The sequence below is a fragment of the Tetrahymena thermophila genome (assembly GCF_000189635.1).
Source record: "Tetrahymena thermophila SB210 genomic scaffold scf_8254814, whole genome shotgun sequence".
NCBI classification, from domain to species: Eukaryota; Ciliophora; class Oligohymenophorea; order Hymenostomatida; family Tetrahymenidae; genus Tetrahymena; species Tetrahymena thermophila.
In genome coordinates this window covers 650608-671489 of record NW_002476570.1, presented here as the reverse complement: position 1 = coordinate 671489, position 20882 = coordinate 650608, and the positions used below count along the sequence as shown (strand labels likewise).

Below are 20882 nucleotides of genomic sequence, written 5' to 3'. Positions count from 1 at the left end.
TCTAATTTAATCAAAATTGAAAATTGAGTGTATATTAGCTTTTTTGTCAATATAATATTTAAAAGAAAAATACTTTAAAGCATATAAGCGATATTCGTATATCTAATTCATGTGTGGTTAAGAAATAATGAAAAATTTATATTGTATACATAATAATTTAAAAATAAGTATGAATAAATAAATTTATTTTGTGAAATATATATATCAAATAAATGTTAAAATTATTTAATATTTTAATTTATTTTAAATATAATATGAATTTAAATCATTATAGTATAAAGTACTAAATTTATCAATAGTTATAAATTTTTTTTTTTATAATGAAAAATCTTAAACATTTACAATATGAATGGTAAAATATTAGAAACTGTTGCATATTTTATTATTATTTTTATTTGAAAATTAGTTTATAAAATAATTTAAATTATTTTAGAAAGAATATTTTATGAATGCTTTTCGTAGTAATACATAGGTCTGTCACACTAAGTTTAAAAAAAAATATATATTTTTATTTTAATTAAAGAATTGAGTTATAATAAATTAAAAAAAAATACATAATTAATAAAATTTTGATTGTGATATTGTAATAATACATTTTACAAAAGAAAAATTTAAATAAAAATTAGCTTGATATAAAAATCTATTTATTTAACTTTAAGAAAACTTTTATATGTAATTATTAATAATAGTAGATTAAAATTAAATAAACAACTTTATATTAAAAATATTTCTGAATTATGCTATCTAAGCTATAAATTATATGTATTTTATAAATTTTAGTTTTGAATTTCAGAAGCTTAGCGATTCAATATTTATCTATATTTAATATTTCTTTACTTTCTCTGTTTATTAATCTTACTAAAAAATGATAAATTGTTATTTTAATTTTACATTTAAATATTAGTTTCTTATTCAGCAATAATTAATGAAAATGAAATATAATCATCTTAAACTCTTTTAAAATTAGTAATTGAATACAAAGTATTTCTAAATAAGCAGTATAGTAGTATATAAATAAGTATTTATTTATAAAATAATTATAATTTAGTTAGTAATTATTGAATCGATTATTTTACAAAATTTAGTCAGTTATTATTATTATTATTATTATTATTTATTAATTATATATTTGGTATTTTTTGAGATAGTAAATGCGTCCACTCATTTAAATTTATCCATTTATCTGAATTAGTAGAAAAATCAAAATATATTGCATGTGCCGCAAGATTTTTTTTATTATGAAATCAGTTTAATAGGCTTAATACAGTTTATTTATCTAATTAAATTCGCAAATTCTTCATAAATTATAAAGTAAGATACATCAGTCTTCCATGAATATATTTTAGAGTGTATTTCAGGATTACTTCTATCTAAATCTAAATTTAACAAAATAATATTTATAAACATTTCACTATTAATTATCATTATTAATTTTTTACTTAAATCTGAATATATTTATTATATTAGTTTGTCTACATTTTCTCTAGGAATCGCATTTACTTATTTATCTAAGCAAGCGTTCCAAATTTTTTATGTTCTGATGATCAACTTGTCATCCATACAATCAATTATACTATCAAAAATTTAATAAAATTAAACATTAATCGCTTTGAAAATATAAAATATATATTTATTTACCTCTCAGGACTTATTTCTATGCTTTCTCTCTTGTAAATTTCCCCAATATCTTTTTTGTACTCAGTCAAGTAAGCAACTAAAACTGAAGAGTTTACATACTTCTACTTCTCAAACAAAATAAATCTTTCTGTATTACTAATTTTACGATCTTTATTTAAAAATAATTTTATTAATTTAGTTTATGATTGCTTTTAATTTTTTCTTACGTTCCTTATAAACGGAAAAGAAGTATTCTAGACAAAAAACATATCTTATCGGATTTAACACATGGAGATCAGCAGTTGGATTTAAGTGATGCGAGATAAGTACAGCTTCTTAAATTACAGCTATTTGTTGAGCATTTAACTCTATTGGTTTCAGTTAAATAGAGTCAGTTGTTTTCATTGATTAAAATTTGTTTATTGACATTTCTTGATAAATTTTTAAAGATTTTATATAATTTTTGACTTTTTTTGTTATTTTTTTAATAAATGTTTATATATTAAAATTTGCATACTGTTTCCCTTTTGTAAGCCATTTGTTATTCAAATAGGTTTTATATTAGAGACTTTATTTATCATTAAAAATTTTGTGAAATTCTGAGAAAATTAAAAATTTTTATTTTATGTATTAGAGAACATTAATTTCTTTCCAAGAGTGTTTGATATTTGTTATATTGAATAGTGAATACTAAACATAAAAGTGAATAAATATTTTAACTATGATCACTTAAAATTGATCAATCATTTTTATTTGGTATATTTAGTATTTAAGTAGAATAAGAATAAATTCTTCTTCTTACTTTTCAACTCATTACATTCTTATCAGTGTAAGATAAAAGCATTCAAATATATAAATTTTGTTAGCCTAAAATTACATTAAAAATTTTTTAATTTACAATAAAGAGATTTACATTTTCTTTGAAAAATTCTAATAGAATAATTGTAATTTGATATTGTTAATTAATTTTATATCATTGACTTTATCTTGGTTAATAATTTTAAAACTCCATTTCCAGTTTTAAAAAAGTACAAATCCATAATTTTTTGAAGTCATAATATAAAAATATTTGATCTAACATTGAAATTTTATTGAAAAAAGTAAGAAAATCAAGAAATACCGTTCAAAGTTGTATCATAACCATCAATACCTAAGGATAAAACTTAAGTATTACCATTGAATGATATTAGTTTTAAAAAGAGAGATCATTCTTTTTTTGAATTAAATTAGCTAAATAGATTTTTTTTTTTTACTAAACACACACAGAGTATCATTGAATTACTAGATTTAAAATCTTAAATTTTAGTTCTGATTATATAAATGTTTAATTTTTTCCATTTTAGGACCATACTCGATTGCTCTGATTACAGTGTAGTAAATTAAAGACGCGCAAATTCAGTTATAGAGTTTATTTGATTTATGAATCTCAACATAGAATTGAGGGTTTTGATATAAAATAGAGAAACCCACTCATTTAAGTAAAAACACTTAATTTAGCTGTCATTAATTTATTTGTTCAGTAAGTTAATAAATTTGTGCTTTTTTTGTTATTTAATTAACGCAAAAATTAATATATTTATAAATTTGATTAAAAATTTATAAATCTGAGTTAATTATAATATAAAAATTATAATTACAATTTTAGTAAGAAAAAATTGATTCCTAATCTAAATTAAATTTGTTTCAGTAAATGCATTTCAATCACTTAGCTAAAATTATTTGATAAAAAAAGTTGAAAATTATCTAATAATAACTTAAATTAAATTTTATAATTTATCATAGATCATTAACTTTATTCAATATTTTAATTTTTCAAATTAATTCTAAATTCATAAAACATTAATAATTAACTTTAAACATCGTTTAAAAAACAAAAAATAATTTAATTTTATTCAAATTCTTGTTTAAAAAATAGAAATCAAAATTTTTGATTTTATTTTTTGAGGTATTCAATCTTAAAAGCTTTAATATTCTTTGTAATATCTCTAATTAATTGTTAAAATACTTTAAAGCAAGTAAGAAGGATTTAGTAAATTTTATTTTTAGGCTGTCATTATGTAAAATTCAAAAATAGATTGTTAAAGTTGAAAATATTTAAAATAAATAGCTAAAGATGAAAACATTAAAAAATCGGATCTACAATATATATATATAATAATATAAATTATACTTTTTAAAAAAGTGTAGTGGTAGTTTGTTATATTTTATTTGTGGATGGATATATATGAACAATTATTTTTATATTGTATTTATAAAATTTGATAATCATTAGAAGGCATAGTATATATCATTATATTCAAATGAATAGAGATAATTACTTGTCTTAATGGCTTTTATTGAAAATTTTGTTTATAACAGTTTTGTTAAAATTAATATAATAAGGTATTTATGATTCTGATTTATTTTGGGTCTTACTCCAAAATATAATTAATTATTCATAATGTCTTTAATTGTAATTGCTTAACAATATCAATAGCTAGTTTAATATTGGTTTATTCTTTCTTTAATAACTCTATAACACACTTCCCCTCACTTTTTAATTATGGTTGAATATTTTCAATTAAATTTTCAGAAAATACTACAAGAACAAGATGCTTTTTTGCTCTTCTTTAAGAGGTGAAATCTACTATTAATTTCACAAATAAGGGAAGCATATTCATTGAAAAAGATATAGAAACTAGTTTTTTGTTTCCATGCATCTACAAATTCCTTGATTTTAGGCATATCAGGATGATTCTTATCAATACCATAGGCTGAAAGAAGCTAAAAAATTGGCAATTCAGCATCATTGCTGCTTATAAATCCCTCTTATTCTTCGTCAAAACTAGACCAAGTTTTTTCAATTTAAATAATTTATTTCTCAGAGAGATTATCTGCTATATCTGATTAGTTATATAATCCCATTGAGCGAAGTTGTAAAGAGGGTTAGAGTTTCTTCATATTCAAAATTATATCAACAACTTTGCGGATTTCATTCATTTATCCATCAATATGATATAATTAAAAGAGTTCTTTATCAAGAAATGAGAAATCTTTTCTAGATACTATTTAAAGATAGAAAATAAATTAATTAATTAATTAAAATTAAGGACTGGATATAAATTTAGGTTGCTGTACTGGAAATTTACTTGTGTTCAAATGCATATAAATTAAATAGTATTTTTTTGATTATATGCTCCAGTTATTGTTATAATATTTAAATTTTTGGGGCGTTGATAGGATTGAAATTGGTACTATGTATTTAAAGTTAAATACACAAATTCAATAGAACAATTTTATAGAAAAATTAATAAAAATTACTCTCAAATACAGAATAGAAGTAGTAGCAGATGAATTTAGCTTCTTCATAGTTAAGACTTTCCTTTTAGGCAGAGTAGTCTCTGCTAATGATGTTCAAGGCTTAGTTGATAGTCTTCTATTCATTGGGAGTAAATTGCTCTGAATAATATTTGTATTTGAAGATTTAAGTTTTTTTTCTTCTTTTAACAATGTTGTCAATTTAAGGATCGACGTATTTGCTCATAATGGTTAGTTAATTGTATATTTGATATAAGTTTCTATTACGTATTTTATGTTTTTTTATATTTTTTTTGTTTTAATTATTAAATTAATTATTATTAATAAACAAATCATTTACTTTCAATCATTTAAATTATCTCGCAATAATTAAATAAATTAATAAATTGCGAAGGGGTGGGAAAGAAAGAAAGAAGTCAAGTAGAAATCAGAATCTAAAAAGAAGCGAGGCTAATTAATCATAGAGATTACAAGTCTTATTAATTGATAAACACAATTTACAATTCAAAAACCTACATTCATTCATAATAAATTAATTAATTAGCTTCGTTTAAATTAAAATTGAATCCAGTGAATTCTAGGATTTTGCACTGAATATGTGATTAAAAATATACTTCAGAATTTAATAAGAGTGGGCTTCTTAATTGATTTGCTTTGATAATCAAATACTTTATTTTATGTAATAATGTTTCTAATAAAGTCGGACCTATAAATGTTTGTTTGTGATATCATTTCACTATGTTGAAACTCTCAAAAAAATGATCCTTAAAAAGAATATCTAAGCATAAAATAGTTAAAAGTTAGATAATTTAGAGAGATATAGTCATATCTAAGCTAAATCCTTCTTTATTGTTTTAAAAAATAAAAAATGTTAATAAACTAGTAGTAGCTTGATATATTTATCTATACTAATTATTTTTACTTATCTTATCTGAAAATAATATTAATTAATTAACAAAGAATCTTTTAAATTATTGAGAGTAAATATGCAATTAAAAATGTAAATATTTTATTTTATTCTTTACAATTTTAAACTATACTTTTATTGTCTTTTTATGATTAATCAATAGTTAAAAAATAAATACATTCAGACTAATTTAAATTTTTTCCCTTCCTAACGCTCGCACAAACATTTGACCATATAAAATTGAATCTCTTTATAATAAATTTAAGGTGAGATATTGTAATATGAATATTTTATCGATTTTTAATACATGAGAACTGTAAGTCTAATTGTAAAAATTACTTTTGTAGACATATTAAATAACCATTTATAAGGATTTGGGTTTTTTTCATGCACCTATTACTAACTCATGTAAACAATAATAAATATCAAGATAAATATTGTTAATAGCATATAATCAGATTAAAGTGGCCAGTTGTGATAATTATGCTAATTTATTTAACTTTTAAAGAAGTTAATAAACTAAAGATGCGTTTGACTTAAAAATTTAAGGGTAGCTATCAAATAATTTATGATTATTTTTTATGTTTGAGTTTTACAATATGTATAAGTTAAAGAGTATTTAATAATAGCGATTGGAAAGACTCTATTTATCAAATAATTGGATGGTAAAATATATCAAAAATTTTAATTTACAGTAAGGAAAAGTTATAGGTCTTTTTATAAATTTTGCTTTCAAGAAGTATCATTTTATGCTAAGTCTGATTTTTAACATCTAAATCATTTTTTTCTCAGCATTACTTTAAATAGAATTACAAAATGACTAAAATAACATTGACTTTAATTTAGAGTAGAAATATTACTATAAAGTTACTAGCATTTTTTAAATAGCTAGTAAAAATGTTAAAATAAATTTCTCTAACTAAATAACTAGAGCAGGCTGGTCCTTTTTTTAATATTCTGAATAATATGAGTAAATTAACTAAAATATGTTTAAGATAAATTAATTTTTATGAAAAAAATAGACAAGAAATAAAGTCTATAAAACATTCTCTTGAAAGTATTCTCTATATAGGCATTTTTTGATGATGTTCAGTAATCATTTTTGAATGTAAAAGTGATCATCTATAAATTATTGGCAGCACAATAAATCCAAGCTGAAAACTATTACTTGAATTTTAAAAAATCTTATGTATAAGTGAGAGTATTAAAAATAGGACAAATCAAAAATAAATGATTAATTATAAAATGTAGTAACAATAAAAGATTACCATCTATTTTTATTATTAAATTGAAAAATTCACTACTACTTTTTAAAACCAATTAAAGTCTTTTATATTAAATATTTGTAATCTCTACCTCTAATTAAATTTCAATAAATACTTACCAACCCTTTTTTCTGTTCAAAATATCAATATTTTACATAATGCCTATTACTAACACTATTAAAAAATTTAACTAACTTTCAAGGAATTCTAAAATTTAAATTTGTTTTATCGATCTTAATATTTGAAAAGTTAATAGTTTTAAGGTAAACATATAAATTACTCTTTCTATCTAGCTTATTACTTAGAGTTATTATAAATAATATATTATTATTATTATTATTCTTGATATTCATCTTTTCATACTTTTTCTTAAATTGCTTTAACATTAAGTTGTAGTAGAACAAAAACATTAGTAATAGGATCCTATATAAATGTATATCCATTAATTAAATGGTGCTGATAATATATTGTTTTATTTTTCTTCAGATTCTTCTTAAAATACTTCTTAAATCTAGATTTATACATTTAGAGTTACTTTGAATAGAAGTTGAGAGTTTATTAAACCCAAAAATTTTAGTAAGAATATTCTACACTATAAAAATATGATTATATTTTGTATTAAACTAGAAAAGGTATATGCAGATAGATAGGGTAGTCAAATATACTCGTTTGAAATTTTTTGAATAAAATTTATCAAAAAAATACTTATGATATTTAAAAAATTGAAATCAAAAATATATTTAGATAATTTAAGTATTTATGAATTGTAAATTAAAAATTTTTTCCCACTTGATTAAGTATTTTAGATTTGTTTATAAATAGTATTGGTAATAACTTGTTTGAAGTATTTGAAATATTTTTCATAAACTAAACCACTCACTAGAATACAACGCTAATAGTATATTTAGAAATTGAAAAAAAGACTTTGTAAAATTATAAAGTGAAAAGCTAAACAAATTAGCTATTTTTAGAAAACTTTAAAAATATGTGCTAAAGAGCTTTAAAATATTTAAATGGAATAAAAAATAATTCTATTTATTGCACAATTATAAAATAAATACAAATGAATTACTTCATTTACAAAATGATAATATTAATCTATTACCTTTATTAACTTTTAATTTTTAAATAAATTTATAAAATATCTACCAAATTTTAAGATACTAGTAGGTCTTAGAAAGAAACAAAATAAATTTGAGAGGTCCAGTTCAATTTTTGATATAGACAAAATTTCTGAACTTTGATGGTAATTATAATTGCTATCATATAGATGTGAAGCATTCTCTTATTTATTTATCTATATTTTAATTAAAAGATGAGATAGATTTTTGAGTAGTTTGAATCACTTTTTACTAAATCATTATTTCATTTTGAAAAAATCTAATCACTTTCTCTTACTATTTAAATCAAATTATGCAATTTTAATTCACCCCAATTTTATTGTATGGTAAATTATTTAATGGTCCAGCAAGTATTATAAAAAATCAAATATAGATAATTCATTTAATAATCTAGATCATTCGAGTGTGATTTTTCTTATAATAGCTCTATCTGTTTCTGATAAAATCAAAAAATAATTAAATTAAATTAATTTATTATTTATTTTCTTTATTCTTTTTCCCATTCTTTCTATTTCTTTGAAAATATTAATATAAATATAAAAACCTTTTTTTCTTCTCAACTATTTAAGGAATAATACACACCAATTTTACAAGTATTTGAGTTTTAATAAAGGAAATGAATTTTTACTACCTCTATCAATAAATTTAAAATAAAAACTATTCAAAATTTTATTCTATGCACTTATAAAACTATCACTTTTGATTTTAAATAACATTTTTTTTAATTTTAAAATTATCTATTTTAAAAATCTTAGAAGCAATTATAGTAGTGAAAATAAAATTGTGAATGGATTTTTAGCTTACTGCGATCTATTCTCAATTACTTTTAAATTTATTCAAGTTCTTACTTTTTGATAAGCTTTAAAATTGATGAAAGTAATTTAATATTGCTGCTTACAAAAAGATTCACTATCATTTTAATATTGATTATTTTCAAGCTGTTATTAACTTTGAGTAAACAACACTTAATTAATTTTTAGAAATTTTCTTTATGGTATTTTTCCTCTTAATTTTATTAAAAGTTCATTCAAGGAAACTCTCTACCATAAGAAGTAACCAAATGCTCTTAATTTATTTCAAAAAATGCAATCTTCCAATATTTCAATTAGCTTCTGACTATTGAATGAACTAAAAATAGATGTTTGTTGAAATCTACTTTTTTAAAATGCCAACATATTTATAATATAAATATAAAAAATTAAATCAGCCAGTTATTTTCCTGCAGCTTAATCTTTGCTTAAGCAATTTATATTTTTTGAATAACTGAATACTTCTTTTGATATTCCCGCATACTTTAGTTTTCAAATTCTTTTTTATATTTTTAAAAATTATTAAAAGTCACTTTTGTATTTAAAAATATTAGATATTAGGTAAGTAAATATAAGATGTAAGAATAGACTGAGAGTGAAAATTTATTTTAAGGAGAGTAGTTAGTTTAGCTAAATGAAGTAAATAATTATTTCAACTTATGCTTTTTTAATTAAAATGATTAATAATACTTTATCGTGTTTTTTGTTTGCATTATCTAAAATTGTATTAATGGTTGATGATTTTTTTTTCTTCCTAAAAGGTTAATAATGCCTCAAAAGAAAATCAATAAGGAATACTTTAAAGTGAATAGCCAAGCTATAAGTAGAAAGAGTATTGGAATGAGCGATACAAGTTTAAATAAACTTATTATGATTGGTATTGTGGATATGAAGAACTAAAACCTGTCTTTGAAAAATGCTATAATATCTCTAAAGACGCAAAAATTTTAATGATTGGTTGCGGAAATTCAAAGCTGAGTGAGGATATGTTTGATGATGGTTATATAAATATTGTTTCTACTGACATATCAGATGTTGTTATTCAGTAGATGAAGGAGTAAACTTAAAAAAAAAATATGATTTTTGAAGTGCAAGACTGTACAAATCTCACCTACTAAGACCAAACATTTGATTTTGTATTTGATAAAGTAATAAAGCAGCTTTATAACAATATCAATTTTGGTATTTTAAGAATTAATAAAATAAAATATTATTAATATAATTTTATATTTTTAATATTTATAGGGAACTTTAGATGCTTTGAGTTGTGATAAAGAAGAATAAAGTGTGAATAAAATGCTATCAGAAATGATGAGAGTCTGTAAACCGCAAGGATCAGTAATCATAGTTAGTTTTGGGTAATTGCATGAAAGAAAAGTTGTTTTTTAAGAAAGTCTAGGCTTTTAAAAGTACTCTTATGAGCTCTGTTAAAAGTATCTCTCTATAGATTCTTAACTAACAAATATTATGCGTCATGTTTCTAATGGTTTGCCTATAAACTTAGTCCTTAAAAACAAAAATTTGCTTTTATAAACTTTAATAGAACTTAGAAGTATTAAGGGTTTACTAAAGAATGAAGTAATCCAAAGCTTAGCTATAGATTGGGAATAAGTGACACAAAAAGAAAATGCTCAAGAATTTTAAATTTAAGATGAATAAAAATTAGAATAAGGTAATGATTGTTTCTAAAATACACAGAATGAAAATACAGCTTAAATATAATAAAATACAAATGAAAAAAATGATATCAATAATTCTGATTAAAATGATTAACTTAGCAACTCAAGCAATAAAATAAATTAGGAAAATAATTTATAATAAAACCTAATTAAGAAAGAAGAATAATCTGAGAAAGTGAATAAAAAATAAGAAGTTATAGATTAAAAATAAGAACAACCATAAGAAAACGAATAAGTAGATAATATACCTTAATAATAAAGTCAACATATTGAAGAAGAGTAAAATAAAAATGACTGTTCATTAAGTGATCAAGAAGAAGAAAGCGATTCAGAAGAAGATAAATAAAAAAAACCAAAATTTAGAAGGTAAACCTAATGTTTTATTTATAGGATAACTCACAAAAACTGAATTAAATTATTTAAAATTATTAATTAAAATATTTATTTTGTTCAATTCTTGTTTTGTTTTGAATTAACTTAAAAAAACTTAGTTGTAATTTTTATAATTTTTAGCCAATAAAATGTAAGTAAAGTGATAAATCTGTTTTATTTAATTGGTTTATCTTAATATCTTATTTAAAGTATATTTGTTTGCCTAAAGCCAATCAATTAAATTCATTTATTTCCTTTATTATTTTAAGATTATTTGATATTTTCTATAATATTTTGAGATTATTATTAAATTACACCTCACAAGACAATACATAAAAGATTCAATTATATTTTTTTTATTATTAATTTTATTTTGGTTGACTTCATTAAATAAAAAAATAAGAAATATTTTATAGAAGATTAAACATTTTAAAATAAGAATACATCTTTTTTTTCAAAAGTATAAATTAATATAAAATATCAGAAAAATGTAAAAATATAAATAATAAAACCAATTAGATAGCAAGTCAAAATAGATTAATAATTTAGATATACTTCAATTTTATCATAAATATGTTTTAAATCACAAGTGCAAACATCTTCTGTGCAAATTCTACAAGTTTCCCCATTTAGAATATAACCTGGAATACACTTAAGACAAACACTTCCTTAGCATTTTTGACAATAATCAGTACAAGGTGTACATCTATTTCCTTTGAAATACATCCCATTTATACACTGCTTGCAGTCAGTTTTCGAATTGCAACTTATGCAGTTAGGAGGGCAAGGTATACATTTGTTTTACTAAAAATAAAATCCCATCTTACAAGTGATACAAACCTTTTAAAAAAAAATGTAATTTCTTGCTTTATAAAAATAAAGATAAAATAATTACCTGGTTTGAAATGCAATTAGCACAGCTGGTAGGGCATTTTGAACAAAATTTAGATATTGGATCTTGATAATATCCTGGTGCACATTGATCACAAGTATTATCAACAGTTCCGCACTTAATGCAAACCCCTAATGGATATGAGCTGCTACCTTCAACTCCTTAACAATTAATGCAGTTGTTACCAATTAGTTGATATCCTTAATTACAACTAATGCACTAGTTACTATTTGAAGACTTGCACTTTTAGCATTTAGAGTTCTTACATTTAGTACATGTCGAAGAACTTGCATCCAAATAATAACCTTAAATACATTACTCACATTAATTTTTAGTTTAAGAACAAATAGAACAATTTTAACTACATTATACACATTAATTATATTAACTTATATACCCAGCATCACATTAAATGCACAAACCAAACTAGTTGCATTAAATACAATTTTTTAAACAAGATTAACATTGATTGTTTTTAAGTGTATAATAATCCAAACATTTAGAACATGTTCCTGCTTAATCATTATTGCAATTTGCACATCCTTCTTAACATTAATTACAAACTTTATTTGGAGAAGGAAGATAATATCCACTTTTACAAGATTAACATTCATTTGATGAAGTGCAATCAATACAACCATCCGGACATTTTTGACATTAAAGAGATGTTTAATCAAGATATGTTCCTTTTTCACATTATTAACAAACATTTTAATTCTAACATTAAATACATCCTTCGGAGCATTTTTAGCAAGTCGAAGTAATTTAGTTCAAATAATAATAAGGTAGGCACAGCATGCAAAAGTTTGTATCGCAACATTAAGAGCACCCTATTTAGCATTTTAAACAAACGCTATAAGATTGTGTTACTTAGTAAAGGTATTCTCCTTATGTGCAATTGGTGCTTTTCTATTATTGTAATCTCAAGCTTTTCTAAAAATTATTTTTTTAAAATACTTATCTTGAATCTATTTATTCATCTTATTTATATTAAAAATTGAAACTTTCATCGAGAACATTTTATGAGTCACATTTAACTTTAAGTATTTGGAAAAAAAGCAAGGTGTAAAGAGTTTTTAATATTTTATTCCTATTCATTTAGAATATTGCTCAATAATTTTTTTTTTGATTTAAAGTTTTTAATTCTAAATTCAGGTAATCAAAATATTTATATTACTTTTATTAATATCCTTAATATTGAAAATTATATCTTAGTACTCAATAAATTCTTTGATTACCTAATTAAAACCAAAACACATTTTATTTATTCTGAAGATAACAAATACAGGTTAATTTAAGCAGTAACCTTCATAAATACTTTAGAAAAAGCTAAATTAAAAAAATATATATTTTAATTAAAAATCTATTCTGAAAAATCATTATTGGTTAATCTTAGTAAATAAATAAATTATATAAATATCTAACATTTTTGTAATTTAAATGGTTTTTTAATCTTTATTTAAAACCTTTTTTTATTGAGGAAACAAAACATACAAAACTATAAGCTAATCATTTATTTTTAATTTAAAAATTAGTTGGTTGATATTATTATTTATTTTTTTTTAATTTAAGAAATATTTTAAGATAATTTAAATTTTTTGACATTAATTATTATGTTTTTAACAGTAAATTTGTTTTGTTTAAATTTCAAGCTATTAATAAAAAATAAATTGGCTTTTACTTAAAAAATGAATGTGTTAAAAATTATAGCTTTAAATTAATTTTAATTTAATTCTTTATAAAATATTGAATTTTAAGAAATATTTAAAGAAATAAAAGCATGATAGAGTTGTTATTTTTGTAAATATAAATTTTTAAAAGAAAGAAAATTAAAACGATGAAATATATTCAAAAGATTATTTTTGAATATGGATGGTGAATAATAATGAAAATTTAATTTTGATTGAGTTGATTGTTAATATAAAAATATAGTTTTGAAAACAAAAAAGTTATAAATTTTGAGAGTTTGTTTTTTGTTTTGGTTTTGAAAATAAATAAATAAATGATAAGGGTAATAAAGATAATAAATAAATAAGGAAGGATTTATTGAAAATGAATGAAAAAATAATAGAGTAAATAAAATGAATGAAAATGATTAAAAAATTAGAATAAATAATATAACTTTATTTGGAATGATGAAGAAATAATAATAGTTATATATATTTGCTTGAAGAAAGGAATTGTAAAACCCCTGTTAGTGAATAAAAGATTAATAAAAGAGAAAAGTAATAAATAAAAAATCAATACAAATAGTCAAACAATATCCTTCGTTAAAAGAAAGAATACCTTATCTATCTTAAACAGTTAGCAGTTTGAAAATGTCAACAATAGGAAAATCTCAAGTTTCATAGTCAAAGACTGGCAATAATCCCTTAGTCAAGTAGACTATTTCAAAGGCTGAAGCAATTCAATAAAGAGAGCAATTACGTCAAAAAGTTTTATCAATTTTCTTGAAAGATTATGCCAAAAACAGTAAATCTCTTTAGACCGCTATTGAATAAGAAGTTGATAACTTCTTTAAGCACGAAAAAGTTAACGAATCTTCCTTGAAGGATTTAAAGGCTAGAGTGTAAGCATTAGCTTTAGGAAAAGCTCCATCTTCAGTAGGAGCAAAATCAGTTAATTAAAATGCCCATGCAGACGATAACAAATCAGTTCGCAGTTAAGTTTCTTAAAAATCTCATGTCAGTGGAGTTTCCCAAAAGTAATTTATTTTTTTTTTCTTAATCTTAAATAAGAGCATAAGAAATAGAAAATTCAAGCAAAGAAAACACTTAATGCTATTAATGGAAGCTTTAAAACCTTATTTAAGAATAAAATTGAATTAGTTGGATTTGTTTTATGACAAAAAATTAATTATTTTACTTTTTATATTTAAAGGAATCAACAATAAAATCACAATCAATATTAACAACAACATGATAATGTATCCCATAGAGATGAAGATGGCCTAAGTGTAACCAGCTCTAAGGCTCCTTAAAGTGTTTACTACTTAGAAGGTGATGAAGATGATGAATGGGCTGCTATTGTCAAATTTGACACTGAACTTTTTAAGAAAGAGTAAGAATTAGAAAAGCAAAGAAATGCTGAATTCAAAAAGAAGATGAGAAATGAATTAGACAAGCAACTTGCTGAAAAAGGGTCTAGAAAATAACATGAAAGAGTTGAGAACGATGCTTACGTAGATCTTTAAAACCATCAATTAAATGTTTATGATGAACGTGAGAAGTAAAAGGAATAGGAAAAGCAAGCCAAGATCATGAATGAAAAGCGTCAAAGAGATAAATAGGTAAAATAAATAAAACGTTTAAGATTCTATTAAGATAATTAAAAAAAATATAATTGAAAATAAAAAATAATATAACCAGATATAAATAGTTAAATAAGACAATCCTTTAAAGAAATCAAACAAAAAATTCACCCATTTTCAAATCATAAATTATTATAAAAATAAGAAAATTATTTTTTTAAAAAGACATTTCAGATAAATTAATATTTATTTTTTCATTTTTATTGAAAAGGTCTAAGATGAAAACCTCAGAAGAAAGCTTGAAAAGAAAAGAGAAAAGGAACTCGATGCTATGCTTGTTGCTAAAATCAAGGAAGAAAAAGAAATTGAAGAAAGGGAAATATTAAATAAAAAATTAAAAGAAAAAGAGAGACTTGCTTAAATGATGAAGGAAAACGAGGATTATAGAATAAAATCTGAAAAAGAAGCAAGAGATGTAATAATTTAAAAATTCATAAAATAATTCTTAAAAATATTAAAGAATTGATGATTAAATGTTATTTTTTTATGTAAAGGAAAAAGCCAATGACATTAGACTTTAACAAGAGTACACAAGATTAACTGAAGAAATGGAAGCAAATAGAGAAAGAGAAAAGAAAAACAGAGAAGATAAGATTAAAAAAATCATGAGTGCTTTCGCTGACACTGTTGTCAAAGATTAGAAGGCCATTATTAGAGAAGAAGATGAAAAAATGATGCGCCATATCATAGATTAAGAAGAGAAAGATCGTCAAGAAGAACAAAGAAGACAAGAAAACCTCCGTAAACAAAAGCAAGATATGAGAAATTTCTTAAACAAGCAAATAGATGAAAAGAATGACAGAAAAGTTCAAGAAGACCAAATAAATAAAAAGTAAGCTGAAATTTGGGCTAAAGATAGAGAAAACTACATGGAACACGAATAAACTAAATAAACCTATATTAAATCTGTTAATAAGAAGCACCAGGATATTTTAAAGCAATAGATGGATGAAAAACATAATCCTAAAAAGGGAAAAATGAATGTTAATGAATTATTACAAAATAAATAATTATTCGAAGAAATAGCACAAAAGAATGATAGAATCTAACTTAAGAAAGCTGATCCTTCTGCTATTAAGCGTTGAAGTTCCAACAAACAAACAAAAAAAACAAAAATACAATCATAACAAATAACAATTAAAATTATCATACTTTTATTTTTTTTAAATTTTTTTTCATTAAGGTAGAAAGAAATTTAAAATTTATAATCATAGGTTTTTATCAACAAACTAAAAATAATCAATTTTATATTATCACTTTAAGATTTTAATTTTATGTTTTGCATGTTTTGATGAAAAACTTGTATGTACACCTTACTTACCAGCTACACTTTAATATATATCCTTAAGCTTATTTATAACAAATATTCTTTAGTTTACATCTTAACTATTTTTAAATTAATTTAAAATAAAAATATTATTATAGCTAAATCTCATTTTATTTTAAAAGAAAATTTTAAATTAATTGTGACAGAATTATTTAATTTAAATTATTAACTCAACATCAAGATCTTCAGTAATAATTTAATATTTTGAGTTTATTATTTTATTAAAAATAAGAAGTAAATAAATATAGAATATTAATTGTATTTAAGCAACTTTGAAGCTAGCTACTTATCAGCTTTTTTCTTTGATTGGATTGTGCAGTAGATTTGTTAAGAAAATTATTTTTCTTTTCTTATTTTATTTTAAATTCTAATTACCATTATATGAATTACTAATAAAAATAAGAAGTAAATAAATATAGAATATTAATTGTATTTAAGCAACTTTGAAGCTAGCTCTTTATCAGATTTTTTCTTTGATTGGATTGTGCAGTAGATTTGTTAAGAAAATTATTTTTCTTTTCTTATTTTATTTTAAATTCTAATTACCATTATATGAATTACTAAATAAAAATAATAAAAAAAACTTTTTTATTTAATTTTTAGTGTTTAATATAAACAACTTTTAAGCTAGCTTATCAGCTTTTTACTTTGGATTGTGCAATAGATTTGTTAAGAAAATTATTTTTCTATTAATATATTGTTTTAAATTCTAATTACCATATATGAATTACTAAATAAAAATATTAATAAATACTTGTCCATTTAAATATGTTTAGAGTAATGTGAGGTTTTGAAGCATTGATTTAAGTTAAGAGTATTTGATAAAATATAAAGTTATGATATAAAATAAGTAAGGTATGTGTATAAATTTTGATTTATATAATAATTATTAAATATTAAATATCTATTTATTAAAATATATATTTATTTTTTATTTTCTTTAAATCTTTTTTATTTAAATTTAATTAAAATATTTTTCATTGGCAAAATGTTTAGGTTTCTTCTAAGCAAAGTTTTTTCATCCCTTGATTTATCTCTTTATGTTCTAAATTTTCTGCATTTACTTAAATTTATCTTAAAGATTTTATTGATTAGTTTTAATTTTCTATTTCCATGTTCTTTATTGTTTCATCTTTTTCACGTAATTATTAGACCAGCTTTTGGACTATTTCAAAAAGAGCTTCGGGATTTTATTTTTATTTATTTGCCTCTTTTAGTATTGAATTTAAATTTTTATTTTCTTCAATAGACTATATTTCATCTTTCATTGTGGTTAAAGAACTGCTGATAATTCCTAATTATAATGGTTACTAATAACATGAAGTGTTTTGCTAAATAATTATGTCTTCTAAGGAATTTGTTTTAGCATTTTCTATTGATATTTGATGAACAAGTTTAATGTTCTCATTAGAAAGAGTTTCTCCATTTTATTATTATTTTTCATCAGTTTAAAGATCAGAATTTAACACTTCTTTTGGATTTTAGGCTTAATATATTTTACTGAAATAACTTTTTTAAATTTCTGTATATTTGAAAGAATGGTGATCCTTTTCTAAATCAGATTTAGGGACAATATTAGATTTAGATAGATTATCTAGGTCATTTAGACTGTTCTCAAGGTTATTTTATGTCACAGAAGTAACTGATTTATTATCAAATTTATGATCATCTTCATTTGTTTGTTCATCAAGAATTTTATCTAAGTATTAAATTAAAAATACTGTAAAATAATGAAAAATTTAATAATCTAGGTAATATATTGATTATTTGATTGATTGATAAAGGACTAACAATAAAGATAAAAAATAATCTAAACAAGTAGAAAACACTCAATTAATGAATCAATGAATGATATTTTGTTCGTTTACAAATCTTGCCTGATAAAATAAGAGTAAAAATTTGATTGATTTATAATCCATTTGATTTTAATAATAACTTTGAAATAAAAATTCTTTGATTGCATATTTGTTTGTTTGTATACATGATAGTATTATAATAATAATTTATATATTTATCAATCAGTCTTGCAAACAAATTTCTTTTAAGAATATAAATTAATGATTGAAAAACTTACCTAACATAGAGCATCCATAGTTTTATTTATGGACAGACTCAAGGGTTAATTCGTCTAAATTTTCTATTTCTTCTTCTTTCTCTGAAATATTTAACTAATCATCCTCATTTTCGTTATTTCCAAAATCAAAAATCTTTTGATTAATTATATGATTTTTTTCTTCTTTCATTTATTCTTGATGGGTTGCAATTAAATCTTCATTTGTGATGCGAATATCGTCTGAATTATGTAGCTACTCAAGCTCAAAGTGATTAAATTAATCATTTTAGCAATTTTCATTTTGAAATACTTCATGGCTTTAAGTACTTTACTTTTAAAAGCGCTTAATATTTCTTTTCTATTTCTTCTAGCACTTATCTTCTATTTGTTTTTTTTTATTTGGGTTGTTAAAATGATTATTTATAGAAGATTGATAAGATCCAGAGCGAGCTCTGAACTGGTAATCAGTAGAGTCATCACATGTACTAGCAGAGGAGTTGAAAGATTGCTTTCTAAGTTTATTTTTAATCTAGTGTACATGATTGTGGTTGTAGCTATTGTTATTGTAGAAGTTGAACTACTTGTGATTGTGATTGCTACAAAAATTATTATTTTTAGTAAAAAAATTGATAAATGGGCCTTTTTGATATTGATGAGAGTTATTGAATGTCTAAAAGCTTCTACTTTACTATCTAATAATGTTATTATCTTAGTAAAGAGAGTCTGTATCAAATAAAGGTGTATTTGGTGTTGTGTTAGAATCAACTGAAAATGTCGAGCTTTACTGTTGTAGTTTTAATTGAGGGAATGCTTATATTTATTCTATTTAGTTAAAATTGATAGAACGTTTTGGCTAAGATGATTGACACTAAGGCTAAAGATTGATCTGATTAAGCTCAGGAGAACAACCAAAATTCATCCCCTATTAATGGTACTTTTAATAACTGTTTATTTGAGGTGAGTGAAAAAATGGCTTTGCCTGTGGGAATATATCATAAGCATTGTTGTAGGCACCCGATATTGATTCAGAAGCCATAGAGGTGAGCTATATAGTTTGATTTTATGAAGCTTATTAAGGAGTTTTGTTTAAGTTATTGTATATCTCTTTGTTGTTTTGGTAATATTAGTATTAATGTTATGTACTGAGCGCTGATTTCGATTTGCAGTCTTATAATAATTTCTATTAAGGTTAATACTACTCTATGATTATATTGATAGAGCTCCCCATATTCATAGTCAATTAATTATTACTCATGTTTTTATTATCTTTAGGAAGGTGAAGTGGACTGAGTTGATAATCTAAATAATTTATTTTTTTTTCCATGCTTTGTTTTTTATCTCAATTTATTATTAAAATTTCTGATTATTTTGCATAATTCTTCTTTCTTATTAAAAGCCATTTATAAAAGCAATGAATTTGCTTTAACAATCCCAAAAAAAACATCATGCATACATGCATGCATGCTGGTTGATTTGCATGCATATAAATCCTGATTTGCTTCATATTTTATATTTAAGAAATAGTATTATTATATTCATTTAAAATATCTTTTGAATAAATTTGTGAGTAGAGAGAGAGAGAGACATTGTTTTAATATTAGATAATAATTATAATAATTTATTTCAATATACCCACTCTACCATATTCATTTTTGTTAATATTTAAATTTATTATAAAAATCAAAATGACTCATTAAATATAAAAAATTACTCTCTCTTTATAAAAGACTTATTTAAATTATTTAATTTCTAAAATGAGAGTAAAAATATATATTTTTTTTTGTTAGTTTTTATAATTTTAGTTGTTTATAATATATTAATTTATGAAGAATTCATTTTTTAAATAAATACAAAATATTTATTAGCTTATAGAATAGACAAGATTCCTTTTCTGTATCTTTTAATAGTAACTAATATTCAGTAATAATATATATAAAATAATATAGCTAATATTATTTTAGAGATTTGGTATTCTAAATATAAAAAGTAAATTCAAACTAATTTGAATTGGTTGTAGTGGCATAATTAACCGTTAGAGTAAACTTAGCCAATTTCTAGATATTTAATGTTTTCTACCTAAACCTTCTATATATGATATAAAAAAAATCTATAAAACAATTTGAAGATTTAGAAAAACAACGGATTTGTTTTTCTTAGCCTTAATTGAAATAATAGAATAGTTTATTTTAAATTAAAATTCTTATTAGTTTATTTATTTTTAAGTCTTTTAAGT

The 20882-nt window shown here is 21.8% G+C and overlaps 7 protein-coding genes across 7 annotated transcripts; 2 read left to right on the top strand and 5 right to left on the bottom strand. All coding sequences in view use genetic code 6, as the record gives it.

Annotated features, from left to right (window-relative positions):
- Positions 1-1200: 1200 nt before the first annotated feature.
- Positions 1201-2046, bottom strand: TTHERM_00884670 (hypothetical protein; the record flags this gene model as incomplete). Its single annotated transcript, XM_001013598.2, has 4 exons — positions 1201-1376; positions 1440-1573; positions 1639-1786; positions 1845-2046. The coding sequence occupies 4 exons, from the start codon at positions 2044-2046 to the stop codon at positions 1201-1203; spliced, it is 660 nt and encodes a 219-aa protein (XP_001013598.2).
- Positions 2047-4185: 2139 nt separating this feature from the next.
- Positions 4186-5236, bottom strand: TTHERM_00884660 (hypothetical protein; the record flags this gene model as incomplete). The annotated part of the gene is made up of 2 exons (XM_001013597.2): positions 4918-5236; positions 4186-4661 (listed from the first exon to the last, which is right to left on the bottom strand). Exons 1-2 carry the CDS (start codon positions 5138-5140, stop codon positions 4186-4188), a joined length of 699 nt encoding a protein of 232 aa, XP_001013597.1. The 5' UTR covers positions 5141-5236.
- A 3366-nt stretch (positions 5237-8602) lies between these two features.
- On the bottom strand, positions 8603-9123 carry TTHERM_00884650 (hypothetical protein; the record flags this gene model as incomplete). Its single annotated transcript, XM_001013596.1, has 2 exons — positions 8603-8643; positions 9012-9123. 2 exons carry the CDS (start codon positions 9121-9123, stop codon positions 8603-8605), a joined length of 153 nt encoding a protein of 50 aa, XP_001013596.1.
- A 469-nt stretch (positions 9124-9592) lies between these two features.
- On the top strand, positions 9593-11104 carry TTHERM_00884640 (UbiE/COQ5 family methyltransferase; the record flags this gene model as incomplete). The annotated part of the gene is made up of 3 exons (XM_001013595.1): positions 9593-9655; positions 9778-10164; positions 10262-11104. The coding sequence occupies 3 exons, from the start codon at positions 9593-9595 to the stop codon at positions 11102-11104; spliced, it is 1293 nt and encodes a 430-aa protein (XP_001013595.1).
- A 490-nt stretch (positions 11105-11594) lies between these two features.
- Positions 11595-12669, bottom strand: TTHERM_000884639 (transmembrane protein, putative; the record flags this gene model as incomplete). Its single annotated transcript, XM_012795440.1, has 2 exons — positions 11595-11907; positions 11963-12669. 2 exons carry the CDS (start codon positions 12667-12669, stop codon positions 11595-11597), a joined length of 1020 nt encoding a protein of 339 aa, XP_012650894.1.
- A 1608-nt stretch (positions 12670-14277) lies between these two features.
- On the top strand, positions 14278-16354 carry TTHERM_00884620 (hypothetical protein; the record flags this gene model as incomplete). Its single annotated transcript, XM_001013593.3, has 4 exons — positions 14278-14663; positions 14840-15248; positions 15481-15684; positions 15764-16354. 4 exons carry the CDS (start codon positions 14278-14280, stop codon positions 16352-16354), a joined length of 1590 nt encoding a protein of 529 aa, XP_001013593.1.
- Positions 16355-17573: 1219 nt separating this feature from the next.
- TTHERM_00884610 (hypothetical protein) lies at positions 17574-19973 on the bottom strand (the record flags this gene model as incomplete). Its single annotated transcript, XM_001013592.3, has 2 exons — positions 17574-18295; positions 18671-19973. The coding sequence occupies 2 exons, from the start codon at positions 19971-19973 to the stop codon at positions 17574-17576; spliced, it is 2025 nt and encodes a 674-aa protein (XP_001013592.1).
- Positions 19974-20882: the final 909 nt, after the last annotated feature.